This window comes from Coniosporium apollinis (genome assembly GCF_000281105.1).
Source record: "Coniosporium apollinis CBS 100218 chromosome Unknown supercont1.30, whole genome shotgun sequence".
Classification (NCBI taxonomy): Eukaryota; Fungi; Ascomycota; class Dothideomycetes; genus Coniosporium; species Coniosporium apollinis.
In genome coordinates this window covers 158,856-181,483 of record NW_006913292.1, presented here as the reverse complement: position 1 = coordinate 181,483, position 22,628 = coordinate 158,856, and the positions used below count along the sequence as shown (strand labels likewise).

The following is a 22,628-nucleotide window of genomic DNA, read 5'->3' as shown; positions in this document are numbered from 1 at the left end:
AGATGCTTCCAAGTTGTCATAACCTCCAGCCTCCATTCCATTTCCAAACACGAGGCCGGATGGGATCCCATTAGCTGCTGCACCTCGCATCTTTCCCGCACTTCATCGCCCTCCCCTCATGACGGATCGGCGCCAGACCTGGTCCAGCAAGAAATCTCGCCGGGCTCCGACGGTCGAAGCCATCAGTGCCGAGTCGCTAAGAAAAGTGGGCGCAATGGCGGCTTCTTGCGCCGTCAGCGACTGGTCAACGCCCGCCATCTGGAACCGCAACCGGCCAAGTAGCGGGATGGGCTTCTTATCTCTGCGGCGGATGGTGCCCTCGTGGGGAGAAAAGATAAAACCAGAGCTTAGAGCGGAGTGCCCTTGTGCCCGCTATCATCGGTCCATAAGATGCGCAAAGATCCCCCGCTCGATCTACTCGTAACCTCCGTCGCTGCTGAAGTCTCACCCCGAGTCAATTGAACGGCGCAAGAGCTTGAAGAGCGGGGACAGAATTTGCAAAAATCCCACACAGCACTTTACTCAGGATAGCCGCCAACACGACAGATAGCCATGGGCTGGGTTCACAACGCGAATCTCGCTATCGCGAGGGGCCCAGTGGGCCGCTACTTTCGTCTCGATGGCTCTGGACATGTATGGCTTTCGATTTCGCTGTGCGCTCCGCATGGACGACGCTGACATTGTGTCTTCAATCAGCCCAAAGAGCGCAAAGGCTCCTACTTCTTCACTGAACTACGAGCCGGCCTCGCCACGTTCTTCGCCATGGCCTACATCATCTCCGTCAACGCGAACATCACCTCTCAGTCCGGCGGGACCTGTGTCTGCCCGCCCGACAGCCCCGACCTCTGCGATTCGGACCCGGCGTACATGCTTTGCGTGCAAGAGATCAACCGCGACTTAGTCACTGCCACTTCAGCTATCGCGGCACTGACCAGCTTCTGCATGGGTCTGTTTGCCAACATGCCGATTGCGCTGGCGCCCGGCATGGGGTTGAATGCATATTTCGCATATACTGTCGTTGGATACCACGGTTCTGGTCTCGTGCCCTACGAGGTTGCATTAACGGCTGTATTCGTTGAAGGATTCGTCTTCGTCGCGCTCACCATCTTTGGGATCCGGCAATGGCTCGCTCGCGCCATCCCAGCCTCCATCAAGCTCGCAACCGGGGTCGGCATCGGCCTGTACCTGACCATCATCGGCCTCACCTACTCGGCTGGTATTGGCGCCATCACAGGATACAACGCTACCCCCGTCGAACTCGCAGGCTGCGCACCGCAGTTCCGCGACGAGGAGACCGGCTTCTGCCCGAACGCCTACAAGATGCGCAACCCAACGATGTGGGTCGGCATCTTCTGCGGCGGCATGCTGACGGTGCTGCTCATGATGTACCGCGTCAAAGGCGCCATCATAATGGGCATCCTGCTCGTCTCCATCATCTCCTGGCCGCGGGGCACACCCGTCACCTACTTCCCGGATACCGAGCTGGGGGACAGCATGTTCGACTTCTTCAAGAACGTCGTCACATTCCATCCCATACAGCGCACGCTCGTGGTCCAGCAGTGGGACATCAGCGGGTACGGCGCCCAGTTCGGTCTCGCGTTCATCACGTTTCTCTACGTTGATATTCTCGACTGCACGGGGACGCTGTACTCCATGGCCCGCTTCTGCGGCGCCATCGACGAGAAGACGCAGGACTTCGAGGGCAGCGCTATTGCGTACTTGGTCGACGCCTTCGGTATTTCGATCGGCTCGCTCTTTGGGTCACCGCCAGTGACCGCCTATATCGAGTCCGGTGCCGGTATCTCCGAAGGCGGCGCCACGGGCCTCACCGCCATGTTCACCGGCCTCGCCTTCTTCATCTCCATCTTCTTCGCGCCCATCTTCGCCTCGATCCCGCCGTGGGCGACGGGGTGCACGCTCATCATCGTCGGCTCGCTGATGGCGAAGGCGGCGGCTGATATTAACTGGAAGTACTACGGTGATGCTATTCCGGCATTTGTTACTATCGCCGTTATGCCGTTTACGTACTCGATCGCCTATGGCCTTATTGCTGGGATTGTTACGTATATTATCTTGAATACGACGGTGTGGATCATTGAGAAGGTTAGTGGGGGAAGGATAAAGCCGGCGGATAAGGAGCTTAAGGATCCGTGGACGTACAAGATCCCCGGGGGCCTACTGCCGCCGTGGATGATGCGCGCTGCGCACGGCAAGAAGGACTTCTGGAGGGACTGGGACCCGGAGACTAATGGGGTGGAAGCGGGGAGGGGGTCGAGTAGCTCGAGTGCGGAGAGAATGGAGGAGAAGGTGAAGGGGCCTGAAGTTGACCAGGCGCTGACTGGTGCGAAGATGTAGGGTTGTGCCGCGGATAGTATCTGAGTGTACGAATACCTAGGGTTGATTTTTATCGTTCGGTGATATCTAGATACCATCATGTAGTTGGCTTATGCGAATACTTGCAATCCTCATATCTACTTCGCTCAAAGCCCATATATATCCAGGCTGTCTATCGCGGAGCGCATGTGTGAACATACCGAATTAGCGGTTTTATCAGACACCGCTAGGCGGTATCTCAACAAGTGGCCAATCAATAGTAACCCCTGCATACGCCAAGGAAAGGCTGGAAAGGCTGGAGAACCCCTCGCCGTATTTCCTCATCAAAACTCCATTGTCAGTCGCGGCCGTCATTGTGCCAGCCTTCCCTTGGATACAAGACGCAACTTCGGGAAAAACACGTTGTTCCCCTTTCCCGTCCCGTTTGCAGGTGGTAAAACTCTCGGCGTGCGTCGGAGCCTCCACGATGCAGTAGCATCCAATCAGATGGACGTGTCGCGCTGCAGCTCACAGGGTATGTATATTAGAACTCGTATTGCCGTTCTCGGCCGTACGCCTAACGAGGCAGACATCGATGGTCGATGCATGAGACGAGGATATCTTTAAAAATAGGGATCGCATTTAAGGATGGCTTTTCGGCGCATCTGCCTCGCCGCGTCGAAGTGTCCCTCTTTTCACTCAGCTTTTTCGTCTCTCTTAAGATGACTAGGAATTGCTTCACGATAGCTGCTCTTACTTTCAGCCTCGCGAGCTTCTCATCTGCAACCTTCGATGTCGATGCGGGACGAGCCGCTGGTATACTTGAGGGGAGGAGCGTGGCAGAGTTTGATTGGGGTGGAACTCCCTTACTCTTCGATGGCACCAATGGTACCGCCAGTGAGCCAGTAATTGGCGCGAGGTCTCTGTTCGGCATTGAAGTCCTGGAAAAGCGGCAAACCTGCACTGCTGGATATGGCTATTGCTCGAGTGAGTCAAGGCGTGATTCGATTGTTTCCACTGGCAATACACATACTAACACGCTGACAGATAACGGCCGTTGCTGTCGGCGAGTAGTCACCGCACCCTGTTGCCGATGGGGCTGCCTTGGGCAAGGCGACGAGTGTTGCTCTGGAGGTATGCGATCCCGCCTTCATCCATCTAGCACAATCATTGACAACAAATATCAGCTATATGTCCATCCGGTAGAACCTGTTGCGGGCCGTAAGACATGTTTCCCTCAGCATCTCATTCTGTCGACTAACACAACGTCTAGCGGCAAGTGTATGCCCGTCGGCGCGGAGTGCTGTGGTGATCTAAAGCACTTCTGCTACCCTGGCAACCACTGCTACAAGTACCCAGGGCTTGTAGATGACGTCTGCTGTACTAACAGCGCCTGCACTGCGGTTGTCCTGCAGGACGGATCAACTTCGACTCGAGTATCCGCGACGCGAGCTCTCGCGCCGTCTACTACCACTGCGGCTCCACCTGTCATCACCACGCCTGCACCTACGAATCCTCCGGTGAGTCAGGAGGTGACGACCTACTACTGGACGATAACATGGTTCGTTGCCCCAACCCCTTCCCTGTGACGTGCCACGAATGGCCACACTGACCGCGCAAACAGGTGGTACTGGTACTACTACTACACCTACAACATCCGCTTCCACTACTCAACCGTCACCTACAGCACAGTTTACGAGACGACAACGCTCTCAGTCCAGGCATCAAACACAGCGGACGCCTCTGCGAGCTTTGCTGCTGTCAGCTCGACGCTCACCCTACCGACGCCTGCTGTGGCCACGGCGTTGGCCGCGTCAACCGGCGTCACTATCTTCGACTCGACATCTTCGGGCGAGGGAACTTTTACCTTTCCTGATTCCACCCGGAGCAGTACTCCAGCCGCCTCGTCTGCGACCTCAAGCGAGGGGTCCTTTACCTTTCCCGATTTTACTCAGAGCAGCACCTCACGCTCGGGCGGTACGGCGACGAGTCAGGAATCGACTCGGAGTGTGGCAAGTGCTGCAACGAGTGTGGCGAGTGCTGTTACTACTATCGTTGGAGGAACTAGTGGAGCTAGCTCTTGGGGGTCTGTCGATAGTGACTTGGTTGGGATTGTGCTAGGCGTTGCGTTCGTACTGCCAGGCTTGGTAATGGTTTTTCTGTAAGCGGCGGCTTGATTGAGCGAGGTGATTGGATGATGTATATAACTGCTGTAGTAACGATGGGCTTAGACTAGAAGCCCGTGATTATAACTTATAAGGCTGTATGAATCTGCTGTTTTTGAATGCGCAAAGTCAAGAGGAGATACTCATGATGTTACGAATGGACAGTTAGTGCAGAGCATGGATCGACACACGGTATAGCTAATAAGCTGCCTTTACGGATTTCAAAAACTCTCAAGGATTCCGTTCGAAATCCATTAAAACGCACTGTCCTCCGCACGTGATCGCCTTGCAGACGTTCAATTCAAGAGCTATCTCCGTTGCAGCTCAACAACGTCGGAGATACGTTACATATCACATTAAGTACCGGCGCACCGCGCTTCAATAAGGTCAAGTCCAATGTTGGACCTCTTTTACATTGTCTACTCTCCATTTCTTAAATCCTATTTCCCCAGGAGACTTAATTGAGCCGCACACTCATTCCCAGTAGACCACTCCACAATGTCACCTATTATTCTTATAACCGGTGCCGCAACCAGCTTCGGCGCTCTAGATACGCGCGCCATCGCCCTCACTGGGTATATAGTGTTCGCCGGCACCCGCTCTGTGAACACGACCAGTAAACCCGTCGTCGAAGTGCTTCAAGCCTACCGCGTTACGCATGGTGTCGACCTTTAAGCAATCGAGCAAGACGTCATCGACGACGCGTCAATCCGGTTCTCCACCGACCTGGTCATGACAGAGTGCGGAAGGCTGGCCGTAGTAACCCACAACGCAGGTTATATGTCCTATGGACCCACCGAATCTTTCTCCCCAGAGCAGTTAGGGGAGCTCTACAACATCAATGTGCTCAGCACGTAACGGGCGAACTGCACCGCGCTCCCACTCATGCGGATATAGGGCCAAGGCCTCATTGTATGGGTCTCCTTCAGCAGCGTCCACGGCGCCACCCCGCCTTTCCTTGCTCCGTGTTTCGCCATCAAGGCCGCGATGGACGCACTCGCTGTCTCCTACGCGGCGGAGCTGAGTCAATGGGTCATCGAGACCTCCATTATGGTTCCTGGCACGTTCACTAGGGATACCAACCACTTCAGCAACCTAGTAACCAAGAAGGGCGATAAGAGCGGCTCACTCAAGTGCTCCGATCAACCCCCGTATCATGCACTGTTTCCGACTCTTCAACTCGCCTCAAACACCTCCAACCACGGCCCGATGAGGCTACAGACAAGCTACCCGGTTCCATGTGGTTATCCACAGTCCGTTGGGGAGTTTAGTTGCTTGTATTAGTAGCCGTTCTGTAGGTAGCGTGACGAATAGCGGGTACGCTGCTGTATACCCCAGTCAGGTCTTTAAGAATAAAAGGGAATAGCAACTTGTGAGGAGGAGCCGCCTGCAATAGCTTACTAGTGATTCGCCTATAGACTACTTAAGTGAGACGGATTTACTTCACGAGCATCTCTCACGTCGCCTTAGTCTATTCCCTAACCCACTCTCATCTACAACTCTTAGTCCTATTCATCCCACATCACCTCTTCCAAAACAAATACCGCACTCCAACATATCACTCAAGCGTGTCCTTCGCGCAAGTCCAGTATCCTAGTGTCTTGCCTGGAGACTTCTTTGTTCGATGTCAGACTGTTTTCTCCACCGCACAATGTCAGCCTCGCCGAGTCATTTTCCTCGCGTCCTTAAGATTGTCCACAATGACAACGAGGATAAAGCATCCTCGACCGTCTCAACCCTTCCGGCTCAACCTTTCCCATTTATGGATCTGCCAGCTGAACTCCGTCTCTACACCTACAACTTCTGCCTCTGGCGCTCTCTAGCGCTTCTACTACCGCAGCTAGCGCCCATGGACAATTCCGCGGTGGCGGCCTCTGCCCAGTCCGGCACCATCCTGCAGCAAGGCCAGCAACAGCAACTGCAAGCCGGCGCCGGCGCCTCCAGTCCTCCATCTACCGAACCTACCAACACAGAGCCCCTAATGCCCGCCCTTCTCCGCGTCAGCAAAGCCATCTACACGGAAGCCAAGCCCGTCCTCGATAAGAACACGTTCTTCGTCCCGCTTGACAGCGTCAAGGGCATGCGCCAGCTACCCCAGCGCACACGCTCCCTAATCAAACACGCCCGCATCGCCATCCCTACGCGCGCTGAGGTGTTTGGGCCTGGGGGCTTCATGCTGGCCGTGCGACAGGGCCTGCGGTACTGCTTCGGGCTGCAGACGCTGACGATTAAGATGCCGGCTGTGTGGAGCGTTAATGTAGGAACGACGGATTGATTGGCGAACAACTTTAGGGTCCTGCATTGGTTGCCAAAGGGGTGTCGGATCGTGCTAGAGGGAGAGGCGAATGAGGAGGTTATGCGCTTGGTGGGCGAGATGGCCGGGTTGGCGCAGACGCTGGATGAGCAGGGGTGGCGGCGGCTTGCTTTGTATGGGTGAGATTACGAGGCTTTGGAGATATGAGTGGGGACTAAGAGCACGGGGAAAGGCTTTGGGTTGATGGGATGGGTCATGGGGCAGGGTCGGGGAAAGATTGATATACTGAAAGAATTGCTTTCCGGTGGGATTTTGGTGGAACATGGGCGGCGCTGTTGCATTCTTTGGGTTTACTGTGAACAGAAATCTATACTAATATACTACCAAACTTCACTCTAATAGGCTTCGCGGTTGTAGTTGCATAAATCGCTTTTGGGAACTGAAAGACGTGACATGAATAATGATCGATCAATCAATCAATATAGACAGTCAAGATTATAATGATCGGGTAGGTATAGACCCGATATGTAATGAAGTAGTGTTAATCCCTCACGATAGATCTACGCAGTGGTCAGCAGACACAGATGGACCCAGTTGTTTCAAGCGATTCGAGTACACAGTTCTACATAAGACTAATTTGTTGACAATAGCAACTTTTGACACCGATATTCTCCTCCCCAGTGGCCGCTCCGCTACGCTTGAGCCATCACCAGAGCTGACTGCCACCCTACCCAAACCTCGTGTTGCATTAGACCCTCCTTGGCCGTCCTTGGCCCCCAAAAAGGCGCGATTCTAAAACTCCCCTATCTCCCACCTGCCATAACAGCGCGGAAGTAGTTCAAGCTCAGCTCCCTCGTGTGCCGCAGATACGCGTCCTCGGTCATCGGCAGCCTAAGCACCTGCGCCTTTTCTCCGACCTGCAGCTTTTCCGTCAGTCGCTTATCACTCAACATGCAGAGGACAGAACTCACCTCCTCCCTCTCAACCCATCCCGCAACCACCCGCCCCATCTCCATAACCGCCGCCCGTTCCACCAGCCCCATCTTCCCCATCTCCGCCCCCAGGGCCTCAAGGCCCCTCCCAAGCCTCCTCAACACTGCTTCCCGCTCCCCCTTCTTCTGCCCATGCACAGCCCCCTCCCCAACCTCCGCAACCAAGCGCACAAAATCCCGATACACCTGCCCACCAACGTTCCACCCCTGCACCTTCCCCTCCGTCCCGCCGCCAAACCCTTCCAGCAGCTCACGCAAGCCCTCATAGTCGCGCTCCACAATCGCGCGCGGCGCTACGGACCGGCAGAGCACGCTGTGCGCCTCGTCCCACTCCCCCGCACGCTGCCAGCACTTGACTTCCTCGGCCGCATTCCGGCCCACGGCGCGCGCATGCAGCGCTTTGGCCGTCCAGATCCAGGAGGGCGGGATCTTAAGCTCTGTTGTCAGGGTCGTGAAGAGCGGGGTCCCGTCTTCGATAGCCGCTGCGTTTTGCGCGAGGATGGATTGGATGGCCTGAGTGCGGGCGGCGGGGTCGGAGAGGTGCAGGGATGTCCAGAGGGCTTGGGGCCAGTCGCGGGCGGCGAGGAGGGCGGTGGCGTAGGTTGATGTGAGGGCGTCTGCCGGATCGTTGCCGTCGGCGGTGGTAGTGGTTGGTGGGGAGATGATGTTCTGGGCTTTGAGGAGGTGCAGGAGTTGGAAACTGAGGCGCGCGTTGAGAGGATTGCCGGATACGTTTTCGGGTGTTAGGATGGTGGCGATGTCGGCTTTGAAGGTGCCCTCTTGCGCGGCGTAGATTTTCAAGAGGCCCCAGAGGAGGTCTTCGCGTGAGTCCGGAGATGGATCTTGCCATGCGGTGTCGATGCCTTGCTCTGCGAACCATGGCACTGGCTTTACGGTCTCAGTGCCGTCACCGAGATTTTCTTCGAACTCAGCGACGGCGGACTCGATCGGCTCGTTTTCGAGAATGCCGTACCAAAGCCGGAGACCGAAAGCGCGGCGCCAGTCCATGCTAAAGCGTGAGGCGAGTCGGAAGGTCGGTGCCTGGTTTTCGGGGTCTCCGCCCGTCTTGCCCTCGCAGATACCACAGTTGCCGGCTAGGAGCTCGTACATCGCGCGGATGGGCTCATTGATCTCGGAGAGAACATTGAGGTCGCGCCATGCGTCAAGTTGGTGTCCGACCTCATCGCGCATAACCTCATCTCCGCCGACTTGCGCGACCATCGTTGCAAGACGGAAGTTCATACCTTCGATTAATGCGGTGCAAGCCTCTTGGACGTTGTAACTGGAAAGATGCTGCAGAGCCCGTTCTTCCGCCGTGGCGGACTTATACGCTTGCTTGTCTGCATCGGACTGAACTAGTTTCCGCCAGAAGTCGGAAAACTTCTCCTTGCGCAGACGCCATTCGATGTCGGCGAGCTGGTCTGAAGGTATGCCGTCCGGCAACTCGCCGCTGACATCGTCAAAGAGGATGCTGGCAAGCTGCCAGACATGCTGCTCATGCACGCCTGCAGGACTATCTACCTTGACGAGCTGCGCAAATTGGCCGAACTCAAAGCCGGCCGTTGTCTCGGCGTAAGGTATGCCGCCGTTGTCCCGTTGAATAAGCGTGCACGTTTTCTGATCCTTGAGTGTGTTGGTGCTGAGCTGCAAACTGTTAGATACAAGTCATGAATAACAATGTCTACAACGAGTGCTTACATCAGTAGGAGGGACAAAGTTAGCGAAGCGGACGTCTCTATGCTGTGAGACTATGGATGACTTCATGTTGGCAACAAGACCCTCATGCATCGAAGCAGCGTCCCCCGATGTTGTGTAGACTAATGTACTGTCGGGGCCCCATGCTGGCTTGAAAGATTGGTGGAACGCTCTGTCCTCTGCATTCATGGAGTCTGTATCATTCGGTTTTGTTCGCTTCGCGTAAGGCCACTAGAGACACAGAGATTCAGCAAATTGTCCTTTCGATTTATATACTACGTACATGATGGATGCCCAGCAAGAAGCCAAGGATTTCCGCGCATGTCTTTCCAGACTACATGGTTCGAATGCATACGATGACGCACAGGGAAGGTGCACCCGCCAAGGATCGCCGAACAAATAGAAAAACACAGGGGAGTCAAACCTCGAAACCTTTTCCAGCACTGCCCTGTTTCGTCCCGCGTACATTCTGTCGTCCCGTATCCTGACCAAAAAGCGATTTCATCAGATCAATGCTGGTGGCGAACGTCATCTGGTTGCCAGCGGCCTTGGGCGTGGGCATTTGTTGCTCGTCTCGCTCCTTCAACAACGTCGCCTGAGTCTCCCTGAGCGCCGGTCGGTTTTGCTTAACGGGACTCAACGTCTGCTGAAGTTGTGTTGCCCAGTCTGAAGCTATTACGAGCTTCGGAGTGCCCAAGGTCTCTCGGAGCGCAGTATCTTTCAGGATGGACTTTGGTCTGATTGGTTCATCCACGATAAAGGGATCATCTGCGGCAACCAGCTCCATGGCTTGACCCGGTCGATGAGGATCCGCCGCATCAGCTTCCTCGGCCGACACCATTCCGCTCTCTTCTGGTGTCGCGACTTGTCGCTCGTCGGCACCATCCAGAGCAGAACCCACGGAGCGCTCATCTAAAAAAGACTGCTGAGTGTTGTCGATACTCTGCTCCTGCTCGTTGTCCATATCCTCGTCATCCTCGTCATCCTCGTCAAACACATCTTCGTCCCCGAAGCCGCCAGGTACATTCTTTCGAGGACCCTTCTTGAAATCAAATGTGTCATCCGGACTTGATGACTCCGGTGGGCTCAACATTGAGATGTCTTCCTCGGACCTCTGAGAAAGTCGTGAACCTTGCATTGCAGGAGTTCGGCCTTTGGAGGTGGGTGTATCAGGAGGCGCACTCAACATGCTCGAACCCAAGCTGTCATCTTCAGCGTCGTAATCCAGACCGTATCTGCTGAAGTGCTCAACCCTGAACGTCCAGATGCCAGTGTGGTCATCGTAGTTGACGAATTCTGTGTCCTGGACCTTCTTCAGTCGCCTGATATGCTTTTCGTATCGGGGTCCCTTGTTTTCGTGCACAGGCAGTGTTCCGGCGCCTGATCGAGGGAAAGAGTTTTCCAGCGAGATGACCGAGGGCACATTGAGACCTTTGCCGACCGGCGGCTTGGGCACCGGTGATCCCGAGTCGTAGACTGAAGCGCTCCGGTGAGAGAGTTGCACAACCTTGCCGGGAATGTCTTCGAGCGGAATACCAGTCAGATCGACTTCGCCAAACTCAATCTTGCCGGCGCCTTTGCGCCCCACCACTAGGCCAGAGAGTTTCTTCAGCCGCTGAGGACTCATCTTCCGAAGCTCTTCAAGAGACGGCTTCATCCAGTACGATCCAAGCTCTTGGTCTTTGCGAGCCTTGCGGGCTCTCTCCCGAGCGAGGTCATCAGCATCCTTGACTGGTGCTGCGGGCGGAGATCCATCTTCGGGGACAGCGGCAAGCTCGCCACCTGTAGCCTGCTCCATCTCCGGCCGCGTCGGGGCGCCATTTGCCCTTGCGCCGTTTGCTCTTGCACCGTTCGCAGACGACCGAGAGGATCGGAGGAGGCCCTGCTCTTCGGCACTCGGGTTGGAGTCATCCGTCTCGACGCGGACGAGGGCATTGTTCGCGGAGGGCGTAGCGGTCGATTCGTTGCTGGTCCCATTCGCTCCATTGCTGCCGTTCGTAGCGCTAGTATCAAAGCTGACACTCTTCCTTGATGATGTCGTGTTGGACAGCTCAGGAGAGCTGTCTCCGAATAAAGACGGCCTAGGGTTTAGGCTTCGATCAACCTGGAGGCGCTTCAGGCTACCCGTACCGTAAGCTCGACCTGTGTTCACAGAGAATGCATTGGGAGATAGGATGCTGTCCTCAGGGTTCCACTGCTGCCGCAGGTTGCTCGACGACAAGCTCTTTCCCAAGGTCCTTCCAAAACTACCTGCGCCCAGAAGACTGCTCCCGAAGCCGCCGGGGCTTGCTGTAGCGCTACCGGGAGTACCATAGGTGGAATACGAGAAGCCGTAACCTGTTCGCTTCTGTGGAGTGATCAAGCGCGAGGAGGAAGCAGGATTCAGCTTATACTGCGGCAGGATAGCGCTCTTCTTCAGTTTTTGGCTGCTAGAAAGGGGCGTGATCAGAGGTCCAGGGTTTGAAGCTGGGGTGTTGAGGCTCGTAAATAGGAGCTGATCGTTTCCATAGGGGTTGCCTGTCAAGGAAGCATGCATATGCTGCGGCTGCTGTGCCTGTTGGTTTTGCTGAGAAGCTCCAAACAGGCTGCCACCGAACTGTGAGGGCTGTTGGTTTTGAGTACTGCCGAAAAGCGAAGGCTGGGCCGCAGTGTTGTTCTGGCCGAGGCCGGCAAAGAGCCCACCTCCAGTGTTTGTGCTGGTTGTCGCGGATGATCCGAACAAGGAGGGCTTGTTCTGTTGTTGCTGAGTCTGACCAAAGAGATTGGAGCCTTGTGTCTGCTGATTCTGACCGGTGTTCAAGCCTCCAAAAAGACCCCCACCAGTGTTGCTGGTCGACGCTGGTGCGTTGCCGAAAAGTGAGGTACCGGTGGTGGCTGGCTTGCTGCCGAAGAGTCCTCCGGACTGCTGAGTGTTCGCGTTACCGAAAAGACCTCCAGACTGCGGTTGCTGTGTGTTGTTTTGTTGACCAAACAAGCTAGTGCCGGTGGTGGTGGAAGCAGGTCCACCAAAGAGACCAACAGGCTTCTGTTGCTGCTGGGTGTTGGTTGCGCCGAACCCTCCACCGAATAGCCCTCCGGTCTGACCTTGCTGCTGGTTCTGATTGGTCTGCCCAAAGGAGCTGCCGAAGGGATTCGATGTCGCAGTTTGCTGCTGCTGGCCGCCAAAGGGGGATGCTGTTGCGGTCGTGCTTCCGAAAAGCCCTCCTCCGGCAGAGGTTGTGGTGTTCTGTCCGAAGGTGCTTGTTCCGGAGCCGAACCCTCCAGTGGTACCGGAGCCGAAGCCCCCAAAGGCGGGCTTGTTCTGGATTTGGCTAGCATTTTGCTGTTGCCCGAATAGTCCACCGCCAGTAGTGCCAGTGGTGCCGGTCCCAAACCCACCGGTGCCTGATCCGAAGCCAGTGGTTCCGCTCGTCCCAAAGAGACTGCCTGATTGCTGGCCAGACGTGGTCGTGGTACTAGCCCCGAACAGACCTGTGGCAGCAGGCTTGCTTCCGAACAAACCGCCTCCTGTGCTGCTGCTAAAGCCGCTCGTGGTGTTCTGTTGAGCGCCGCCGAAAGGAGAGGACGTGTTGGCGGTGGAGCCGAAAAGACCACCGCCTGTATTTGCGGTCGTGTTGGCGCCAAAGCCTGTGCTCGTATTGCTGGTATTGTTGAATGCGCCGAAGCCAGTGCTCTGGCCGAACGCTCCAGCCTGTCCGTTGGCGTTACCGAACCGACGGCCCTGCGCATAATCGGCTAGCCTTAATTCTTCGAGGGAATAGCCTTGGTAGGGCGGCATGCAGGTGATCGTCTGGTAGTGGGACGATGGACCCGTGCTCGAGTCCTTCTCAATATGAGGCTGGAATGGGGTGGCGGCAGTTCCATTGTTTTGGGCCTGGTTGCCGAACGTAGTGCTTGCGCCAGCACCAAAAGCCGCAGTTGGGGCCGTGTTGCTGCCGAAGCCAGTTGTGGCAGTGGTTCCTCCACCGAATAGTCCCCCTCCAGTGCCGGTCCCGAACGCTGGCTTGTTCTGCTGTGAGCCGAACAAACCTCCACCGGTGGTGGCAGCGCCCCCAAATCCGCTTGCCGCGGTGTTCGTAGTGCTGCCGAAGCCTCCGAAGCTTGGAGCCCCGGAAGTCGCGGTACCACTGCCGAAGAGGCTACCACCGCTCGTTGTTGTAGTCGCGCCAAAGGCTGGCTTTGCGCCAAATGGAGAGGTGTTCGTGGTCGATCCGAAACCTGTTGCGATGGTTGGAGTTAGTACTCGAGGCATTTGCTAAGTCGTGAAGAAGACGAGGAAAGGAGTGAAGAGCGAGAAACATGTGAGCTTTCGCTTTTAATGCTGAGGGATTGTGAAATAGGCTTCTGCGAAACATGCTTTGCGAGACGGGTTATGCGAACATGTCTCTAGGCAGGCATTGCCACCTGATGCGTTCCAGGCAGCTACTTGTGAGCCTACGCGCTCCGCAGAACGCGAAAATTTAAGCATCGAAAGCGCGAGTTGGTCGGAAACCTTCCACCATGGATGAACCGCGAGATCTTTACGTACCTCCAGATCCAAATGCGCCACCCGTTGTGGTGTTAGTTCCTCCGAAGAGACCGCCTCCAGTGTTCGGGGCGCCAAAGCCAGTGTTGGTCGAAGAACCAAAGCCTGGATATCATCAAGAATGCGATCAGCGACTGCGCGTGAGGTGGACAGCGCTGAGATGGCGTAGCGTGACCAGAGAAGCGCGTCTGGCGCAGGTCGCAGAAGACCTATGCCGAGCGGTATAGTAGAGCGGCGTACATACCTCCGGTGGTGTTGGTGTTCGACCCAAATCCTCCAAATCCAGTGCCTTGCTGCTGCTGCTGCTGTTGCTGCTGGTTGTTCGATCCGAATCCGCTGCTCCCGAAGCCACCGAAAGCCGACATCTTTGCGGGTGAGCGGACGGTTCGGAGAGGATTGTGAGATTGTAGTGCGCAATTCTAGTAGCACAGTGTGCGCGGGAGGTGGTTTTGAGGGGGTGGTGAACGGAGGGTCGCGCAAGTGACGCGCTAAGAAAAATACAAGCTTTTGAATCTCGACAAAGCCGCTGCAGAACTATATGAGCTTCCACAAGCTGAAGAGCAAGAGAAAAGTACTCGAGCCGTCATGCAAGCGCAGTGGCCGAGGGATTAAGGTGGTGCTCGTGGAGCAGAAGCTGGTGACGCGGGTCTTGTTCAGCGAGTGAAGTTGCTCCTGAGGAGAGAGCGGCAGCTGGTTTGTCCGATGCCAGCCACATTTCACGTGACCCTTGTCACAACAGTCCAACACCTGTCACCATCTCCCGTCTGTCCACAAACTATCAATCATTAAACTAGTGGTTGACTGGCTGTGTCCCGCTGCGATGGTCTCCGCTAGGCTACTGGAGGAGTGTCAGGTACCGACGACATACGTTCAGGCTCCCAACGTCTGCGGGCTTGCAGGTGCTGCCTGAGAGAAACCTAGTGGTTGCCTATTGAACAAAGGACTGCCTCAAGAGCGAACCTTCCCGACTAAGGTACATGGCACAATCGAAACCCTGCGATCCTACTTTTTTGACACACCAGGCCCAATGACTGGAAGAGTAACCAGCGGATATGATGCCTATGCGCACAACAACGGGCGTCGAAGCCTCGCGCCGCCCTGATGAAGATTGCTCTAAAGCTACGCAACAGGCTGCAACTAGTATATCCGCTGAGTGCCTGATCGCCGCTATGAGTCTTCTGCGGCGTTCTCGAGGGAGCTCGTCGTCTGCTTGTTGATCTTGCATGGCTGATGTGAGCGCGACGCCGAGTGCTTAACTCAATGAAGCAGCTGGAACCGAATATCATAGTACTCTGCACTATTTCTCCTCTGATCAGGTGAACAAGAGGACCTCTGCCTGCAGCGGTGGTGGTAATCGGCCCCCAAAACGCATCCAAGAGTACAGTAAGCAGCTTGTCGCACTCACGGAGCTTGGCAGAGTCAGGTCCCCAATGAAGATGTTCTCACGCGGTGAGGCATTTCTTGTTTGGTATCATATGCTTTAGCTTCTCGATCTTTCTGATCTAGAGGGACGATCAGACGAATTTATAAGCACTGTCGTGCTCTGAGTGCCTGACAGCCGTTCTCTCACCGCGTCTTATGCTTTTCATACTGCTCCTCTCAAGAAGATTGCATAGACTACTTTAAGAAAAGCCTCAAAATACTCAGATCTCTATTGTCTTCTTGGTCTGGCTACAGATTGAACACTCTACCTGGTACCCTTATCCAATTGCACTCACTACTCGCAAATCCGTTTTGGCAAGTGCTAGAAGCACCCCGGCACACGCACGAGAGTGGCGGAAGTCACATTTGGTTCATTGCAAGACCTGTGACGTCCCAGACCGTCGGAATTCTGTGCGCCGGTGCCTTTAGACAATTATTGAACGCGGTAGAAACAGGCAAAAGGATTGTTCCAAAGCAGTATCGACCATTGAACGATACAGCATCTGAGTAAGGTTTTGTGCTTCAACCTCAACCTCCTCTTAATCTACGAGAAAGTCACTCCTTCCAACCCTTAGATATGGTATCAGCCTATTACGCGTTCATTGCTTCTAATGGCTTTAGCAAGCGTGGAGCTACAAAGGTTCTGGCATCCCAAGTGGTCACCATTCATACCAGCCTTCTTTTCTCGCGCGCGGCCGTCATATCCAACCATCGTGTAGAGGCTATGATGACGGCGTTGAGTTCTCTGTGCCCTCAAACCCATTCCCACAGCATAGCAAAACCAATGAGGATGGCGTGTTGTCGATCTTACATTCCCTGCTGATCTTATTTTTGATATAGCAAACACAGTCACAGCCATGTCGAGTCTCACTCCCGATCACGTGAACGAGCTCCGGGCCATCCTCTCTGCAGACGAAACGATCGTCCCTTCCTCTCCCCTCTATCAGGACAACACTCGCTGCTGGTCATACCAAAAAGACCTCAAGCCCGCTCTCGTCCTCCGCCCAACCTCCCTTCCCGCGCTCCAAGCAACCATCAGGTACCTCAGCAATACCGAGCTCAACTTCGCCATCCGCTCCGGCGGCACCGGCTCCAGCTCCGCCAAAGACGTCGTCCTCAGCATGAGCGCCTTCGACGAGTTAACTTTCAACGTCGAAGAAGAGACTGCCGTCATCGGCGCCGGCCAGACCTGGGGCGACGTCTACCGCAAGCTCGAAGATCTAGCCCCCGGCTACGCAGTCGTCGGCGCGCGAACGCCCTACGTCGGCGTCGGCGGATCCATCTTAGGCGGCGGGATCTCGTGGCTGAGCCACGAGTTCGGGCTCGCGGCCGACCCGCAGAACATGCTGGACGCGCAGATCGTGCTACTAGATGGGCGGGCGCTCTGGGCGTCCGAGGAGCCGGAACTGCTGTGGGCTTTACGGGGCGGTGGCGGCAATTTCGGGGTTTTGGTGGCTGTGAGGCTGAAGTGCTACCGCTATACCAATGCCGTCTACTCTGGGAGTATTTTCTTGCCGGGTGAAGCGCTGGAGCAGATCGCGAGGGGTGTCTCGGACTTCGCGAATCGTCCGTCGGACCCGAAGATGGCGATGCATGTCGTCGTCGGCGATCTCATCGGCAGCGCGGCGAGAGGCGAACCGGTGACGCTACCGATATTTCTCATGGTTTATGATGCGCATGGCGAAGCGCATGGAAGGAGCGAAGAGGGGTTCAAGTGGGCACTGGACGTCCCTGGGGCTGTCGACATGACTTCCGCTATGACATTGCGAGAGGTGCACGACTTGCAAGGTATGTCCACCTGTCCATCTATCTATCCACAGCCGCATGGAAAGAACCTCTACTGAAGCCAAGGCGACCCAGAGGTCAACCGCCCAATGTTTGGCGCCCTGCATTCCCACCTCGCAGCCGCCCTCGTCACAGACATCGACCCGTCCTTCCTCCTCCGCGCCTGGGACTGGTACCACGATGTTGTCGGCGCCGACAACCGCCTCGGCACCGGCACCTTCGTGCTGCTGGAGATCATGCAGGACAGAGCGTTCCGCTCGGCTGGCCCTGCGGACTCGACTGCCTGGCCCCACTCCTCTGCCCGCCACGTCCTCCAGCTGCTGACAGGGTTCGCGCCGGGGTCGGGCTGCTCGGACGAACTGGCGGTAGAGCTGCTGGAGAAGGCGCCGGGGAGGATTGCGCCTGGGCACGGACCGAAGGACTATTTCCCGAATTCTGTTGAGGGGTATCATCGTGTTGATGAGGTATGAGTCTCCTTCCTTGACGGTTACAGCAGCCGTTGAGAGTCATGAGGTACTGACGATTGTGTAAAGATCTTCGGCGCGAACTACGAGAAGCTGAGGCAGTTGAAGAGTAAGTATGATCCGCGCTGCAGGCTTAACAAGGGTTGCGTCATTCCGCCGCTTGAGCTTCAAGCGTGATAGAAAGGCCCACTGTGGGAGAGGCGAGAGGCGTATGCGTTGCTTCTCTACCTAGTGTTGTAGCAGGAGGGCTGGCACAAGAGTATTACGATCGTTCACGTGCAAATTCTCCTTTATCGCTCTGAGCGCCATCGCGAGAGACGTATTTAGCGTAACCCCAACGTTCGAAAAACCATCATTTAGCATTCATCACATCGCCATAAGAACCGCACGTGATACAACCCCTGCCTTGACAAGCTACGACATGAGAAACCTCCGGGCCCAGCTCCGTGAGGCATGAGCTCAAAGGGGCGCCTTCTAGCGCTTCCACGAGACAACTCTAATTTCGCGGGAATCATGGGCGTGTCGCTTCGAGCGCTGAGGCCACAGCTAGGCCACTTGCGGACGCTCAGACGCAGACAGTTTCCTGGCATTTGGTGAGCCGAGATGATGCAGTGGGATCAGTGCCTTTGGTGGTCTAACGGTCCGGATGGGTGGATGGGTGGATGGAGGGATGGAGGAACGGAAGGGGATGAGCGCGGGTATGCTCCAGCTTGATGATGCAGAAGGGAGGTTTCAGTTCGCAAAGCGTTCCTGGCGGGGAATCGCCGTGGGGCAGCTTCCATGTTTTCCAACCGTAGAAGGTTTCACGCCGCGCAACAGATATAGTTGGAGGTTCTTGTCATGGTACCTTTTCTGCCTACGAAAGTCCTTGAGGAGATTAACGGTGCAGCCTGCACGGTGACAGCAATGGCGGTTACAGGCAGGACGCACGTGCCATAGAACGCCGCCAGAAGGCTTCCATACTTGGCCGATGCCATGTTGCGCCAGGGGTGGCTCAGATGGATCGAAGCGCTCGGTCCAGCGAGCAGTACTTTGTGGTAGTTACCTAGGTATGTACCGGTATCTTTTTACGGCATTGGTGAGCTGCCTTAGGTTGGGTGTCAGCTATCACTTGTAGAGAAGTGCAAAGTAATCTCGGTCGTCCATCAAGGAAGAACCTCCTCCATCAGCAGGAGCTTCAATCCGCACATGATACTCTCCATCACTATGTACCATGATCTGCCTGCACTGAACGGGAGAAGCATTCCCCTGCAGTAGTGCACGCTGCAGAGGTCGAGCTTTGGACCGTTGGCGCATCAGTGCTTCAGCCCATCGCCCGAGCGTTCCTTTCCCAGGCGCATGTCTGTGGGCATGAATGGAGGAGGATGGCAATAAGGTTAATGTACACGGTGCTAAGGCGACATTTGATCAAGTCGCAATTTCTCTGGCCATGACCTTAGGGATGCTTGCCTAGTGACCTACGCCATTGCGAAAGACCATGCCTAGTTTTAGCCTGTGACATCTTCCCTACACCGTCACACATCCCATGTTCCACATCTCTTCTGGAACTCGACGCGGTGTCGATACGACGCGTCTTACCTGCGCGACCGACCTTGAACTTTCTCGAAAGCTTCAACATTACCATTGCAATCAGCGACTCGTCACTTAACCGCTATATCGATCGACCCAGGCTGAAGGTTGATGCCTATACTACCTAGATAGCATCTTGAGCACGTATGTCATCCCAGATTCCCATCCCCAAGAAGCATCTACTTCAGACCACACACAGCAGCAAGACGCTCTACGCGCAGTCTAGTCCTGCATGGCAGCTTTGTGGATGTTGTGGCGAGACGCTTACAAACAGAGAAAATCATAGATTCCTACGCAATCAACACGGCGCGGCTTGAGACTCTTGGCGACAAAGGTGGCTGGCAAAGACAAACATCAGCTCCGTCTCTAGCTACCGCATCTGAGTAATCCCCGTGTGAAGGATTAGGGGAGTTACGAGTTACGTGTTCTCTAAGGGTGGTTCCGTTCGCCGTCACGCCACCGGGCGAGTTGCAGCGAAGGGATATTTTTCAGCAAGAAAATCAGACGAACCGTTGGCTCGAGTGAATTCAGACAATACAGAGCCACTCAGCTGCCAACCAAGAAGAACATCTGGAGCCCGCCGCTGCTACCGGCCGTACCGTGGTACGCTGGACAGAAATTTGGTCTCGGCTCTCCTCTGTGAGCAACGGACGAAGACTCGGATTCGAGCGGTATTTCCCATCACAGCTGGACCACACAGGACGCGCAAAAAACCTGCAGCGCAATATCACTGGGCATCATTCACTGAAAAAGCGGTCACGCTCGAGGCAGACCTTGACCGACTTGCTAGACGTTGGAGCCCTGGATTCGTGCATTAACCGAAACCTATTGGGGCTTGGCGGCTTGGCGTCGTCCTCTACTACTGTGATACAACACGCTGGAAGTACCTTACCCACAGCATCGCAGCTGCCTCAACACAGCAGAACATCCCCCAGACCTCGCCTTGAACGCGCCGCCGCCGCCTTGAACCGTTTTAGGTACGTGCTGTTTTGTTCGTGAGCGTCTCCAGTCGCGCCGCGTCTTGTTTCTCGGCCAGGGCACGTCTTCACCGTCCCCTTTTCGCTCCGCGTCCGCATCGCCTCTCCGACTCGGGCCTGGCGACCGTGTATTCCTCCACAACTCCATGACATTTGACACCTCAACACACTGTTACTCCTACTGATAGATGCATTTGTAGTATTCCCAGTCGTCAGCATTGACCGTGGCGCGGCCCGACACCGTCTCGAATGCACGCATCGAACGGACCATCTGCATTGAAGCTTTGATCCCCTATCATCACGGGTTGACCACCGAAGGTTCTGCGACAGCGTAACATCGACATCTTTGCTCACTCCACGAGGCCTTGCAAGCCGGATCGACCCGGCCCAAAGCTGCGAACATAGTGGTGCGCACATTCCCTCTTCGCCCAGGACCTGCCTGGCCACATACCACCTCACTCGCCTGGACCACCCCCTTCGTTTTGCAAGATGGAGCTTGGCGATATACTCAATACTAAGTATCCAGCACAGGCTGTACTAGCGAGACCGATGCAATACGACATGCAACAACACGGCATGCAGCACGACCTGCAGCAGCCGCACTATACCCACGCGCCGTACCTCAACGGCAGGATAAAATCAGAAGCCAACTCCGAACGAGGCGTGTCGCCACATCCCTCAGACCCGTCGTCGCGTTACTCGTCGCAGCCCGCGCCGTCGATCCCGTCATACCCGCAGATGGCGAACAGCCTGCAGAATGGCATGCGCTACCCGTCGCCTTCTGCGATGCAGGCTCCGATGCCGATGCTTAACAACAGCTACATACCTCCGCATCCACCACCCACAGACCACACATACCAGCAACAGGGCCAGCAGAACCAACAAGTTCAGTCGAACGGCGGTAGACCGACTGGTGAATCAGGGCCACCGAAGGCTTTCGCCTGCTCAACTTGCGGCAAGGGTTTCGCACGGCGTAGTGACCTCGCACGTCATGGTATGGGCCCAGCCGTGTATAGTGCACTGTGTCATGTGCTGACGTTGCTCCAGAACGCATCCATAGCGGCGTACGTCCACATGTGTGTGAATACCCGGGTTGCGGCAAGCAGTTTATCCAGCGTTCGGCGTTGACAGTACATCAACGTGTCCACACTGGGGAGAAACCCCACATGTGTGAGCGATGCGGAAAGGTGAGCAGTTTCATCGTTACGAAGGAGCGGTGTAGCTGACGCGTACCGCGGTAGCCTTTTAGCGACTCGAGTTCTCTAGCGAGGCATCGCCGGATACATTCCGGAAAGCGACCTTACAAATGTCCCTACGCGGATTGTCAGAAGACATTTACGCGCAGGACTACTCTTACCCGTCACCAAAACCACCACACTGGGACTGTCGAGGAGGCTGCAGCCGCAACAGCTGCCGCCCTGGCCTCACATGCATCAGCACCCAGTCGGTCTACCCGCTCAGACGTAGACGAGTACTCCGAAGCAGCAGGGTCACCGCTCCCAAGCCCGACACTCAACGATCGACCAATGTCGATTTCGCCTGCAGCAGGAATGCCTGGCGTTCCTCAAATGCACAGGCAACCATCGGACTATGCGTATATGAATTCTCTGAGCGTACCTCCACATCTCCGGAGCGAGCTTCAGCAGCCCAGTCCTCGTTCTTCTCCCTCCTTGACATCCCAGTCATACGCATCCGCCATGGGCAACCAGAGGCCCTCTCTCACGTCACACCCAAGTGGCTATGGACCACCGCCTGTTCTCGAACCTCCAGCGAACAGCAACCACGGACAGTCCGTCAGTGCTAACGGAAGTCCCCATATCGGAGGCATGGGCTGGCAGTCTCCTTCACAGCAAGGGTTACAATCGCCAGCCCCTGCGGACGGCTATGTCTATCCGGAGCCTCACTATGCTCAGACTACACCCAACCTTTACTACCAGAACTCGAATCTGCGTAGGCCCCAAAGCACGGATCCTGACCAGTATGACCCGCGTCAACGGATGGCGCCAGGCGATCTGTGGGCTCCGCCAGTTCAGTAGTTGCGGTCATCCTTGCATTGACCGAGTGCTACAGGAATGATCCATCGTGGAGGCCGTAGGAAGCTCCACGCATAAGTACTCTCAGAACTCACCTAGTCTGCTTGTCACACCAGAGAACACCCTGGTCCGCCTCTCCACACCAGTCGAACTTGTTCGTGCCACCACCTCTCCAACCCTGCAAATGTCATCACCCCACACACTTCCACGGTCCGCACATAAAGCGGCGGCACAACCCACAGCTGCCGTCTTCTCATTTGTTTTGGCTGTATTTACAATATTGGAGTTCGATTCGCAGTTGCTGTCGCTACAACGGGGTATACCCATTTTCATTGTTGCTTCCGAGGGGACTGAAATCTGCATGGTTCTCGGAGTGGCATTCGCGCTGATACGGTTCTTTCCTTAGCTCGATCCCCCTCCAAAAGAAGTTGGCA

General features: G+C 55.7%; 5 protein-coding genes across 5 annotated transcripts; 4 read left to right on the top strand and 1 right to left on the bottom strand.

Moving 5' to 3' along the window:
- Positions 1–552: 552 nt before the first annotated feature.
- W97_06248 (uncharacterized protein) lies at positions 553–2,355 on the top strand (the record flags this gene model as incomplete). Its single annotated transcript, XM_007783973.1, has 2 exons — positions 553–633; positions 697–2,355. The coding sequence occupies 2 exons, from the start codon at positions 553–555 to the stop codon at positions 2,353–2,355; spliced, it is 1,740 nt and encodes a 579-aa protein (XP_007782163.1).
- A 3,774-nt stretch (positions 2,356–6,129) lies between these two features.
- Positions 6,130–6,753, top strand: W97_06247 (uncharacterized protein; the record flags this gene model as incomplete). Its single annotated transcript, XM_007783972.1, has 1 exon — positions 6,130–6,753. The coding sequence occupies one exon, from the start codon at positions 6,130–6,132 to the stop codon at positions 6,751–6,753; it is 624 nt and encodes a 207-aa protein (XP_007782162.1).
- A 782-nt stretch (positions 6,754–7,535) lies between these two features.
- On the bottom strand, positions 7,536–13,671 carry W97_06246 (uncharacterized protein; the record flags this gene model as incomplete). Its single annotated transcript, XM_007783971.1, has 3 exons — positions 7,536–9,368; positions 9,423–9,650; positions 9,886–13,671. The coding sequence occupies 3 exons, from the start codon at positions 13,669–13,671 to the stop codon at positions 7,536–7,538; spliced, it is 5,847 nt and encodes a 1,948-aa protein (XP_007782161.1).
- Positions 13,672–16,223: 2,552 nt separating this feature from the next.
- Positions 16,224–17,792, top strand: W97_06245 (uncharacterized protein; the record flags this gene model as incomplete). Its single annotated transcript, XM_007783970.1, has 3 exons — positions 16,224–17,154; positions 17,227–17,615; positions 17,685–17,792. 3 exons carry the CDS (start codon positions 16,224–16,226, stop codon positions 17,790–17,792), a joined length of 1,428 nt encoding a protein of 475 aa, XP_007782160.1.
- Positions 17,793–20,650: 2,858 nt separating this feature from the next.
- W97_06244 (uncharacterized protein) lies at positions 20,651–22,197 on the top strand (the record flags this gene model as incomplete). The annotated part of the gene is made up of 3 exons (XM_007783969.1): positions 20,651–21,155; positions 21,209–21,348; positions 21,403–22,197. 3 exons carry the CDS (start codon positions 20,651–20,653, stop codon positions 22,195–22,197), a joined length of 1,440 nt encoding a protein of 479 aa, XP_007782159.1.
- Between the last annotated feature and the right edge of the window lie 431 nt (positions 22,198–22,628).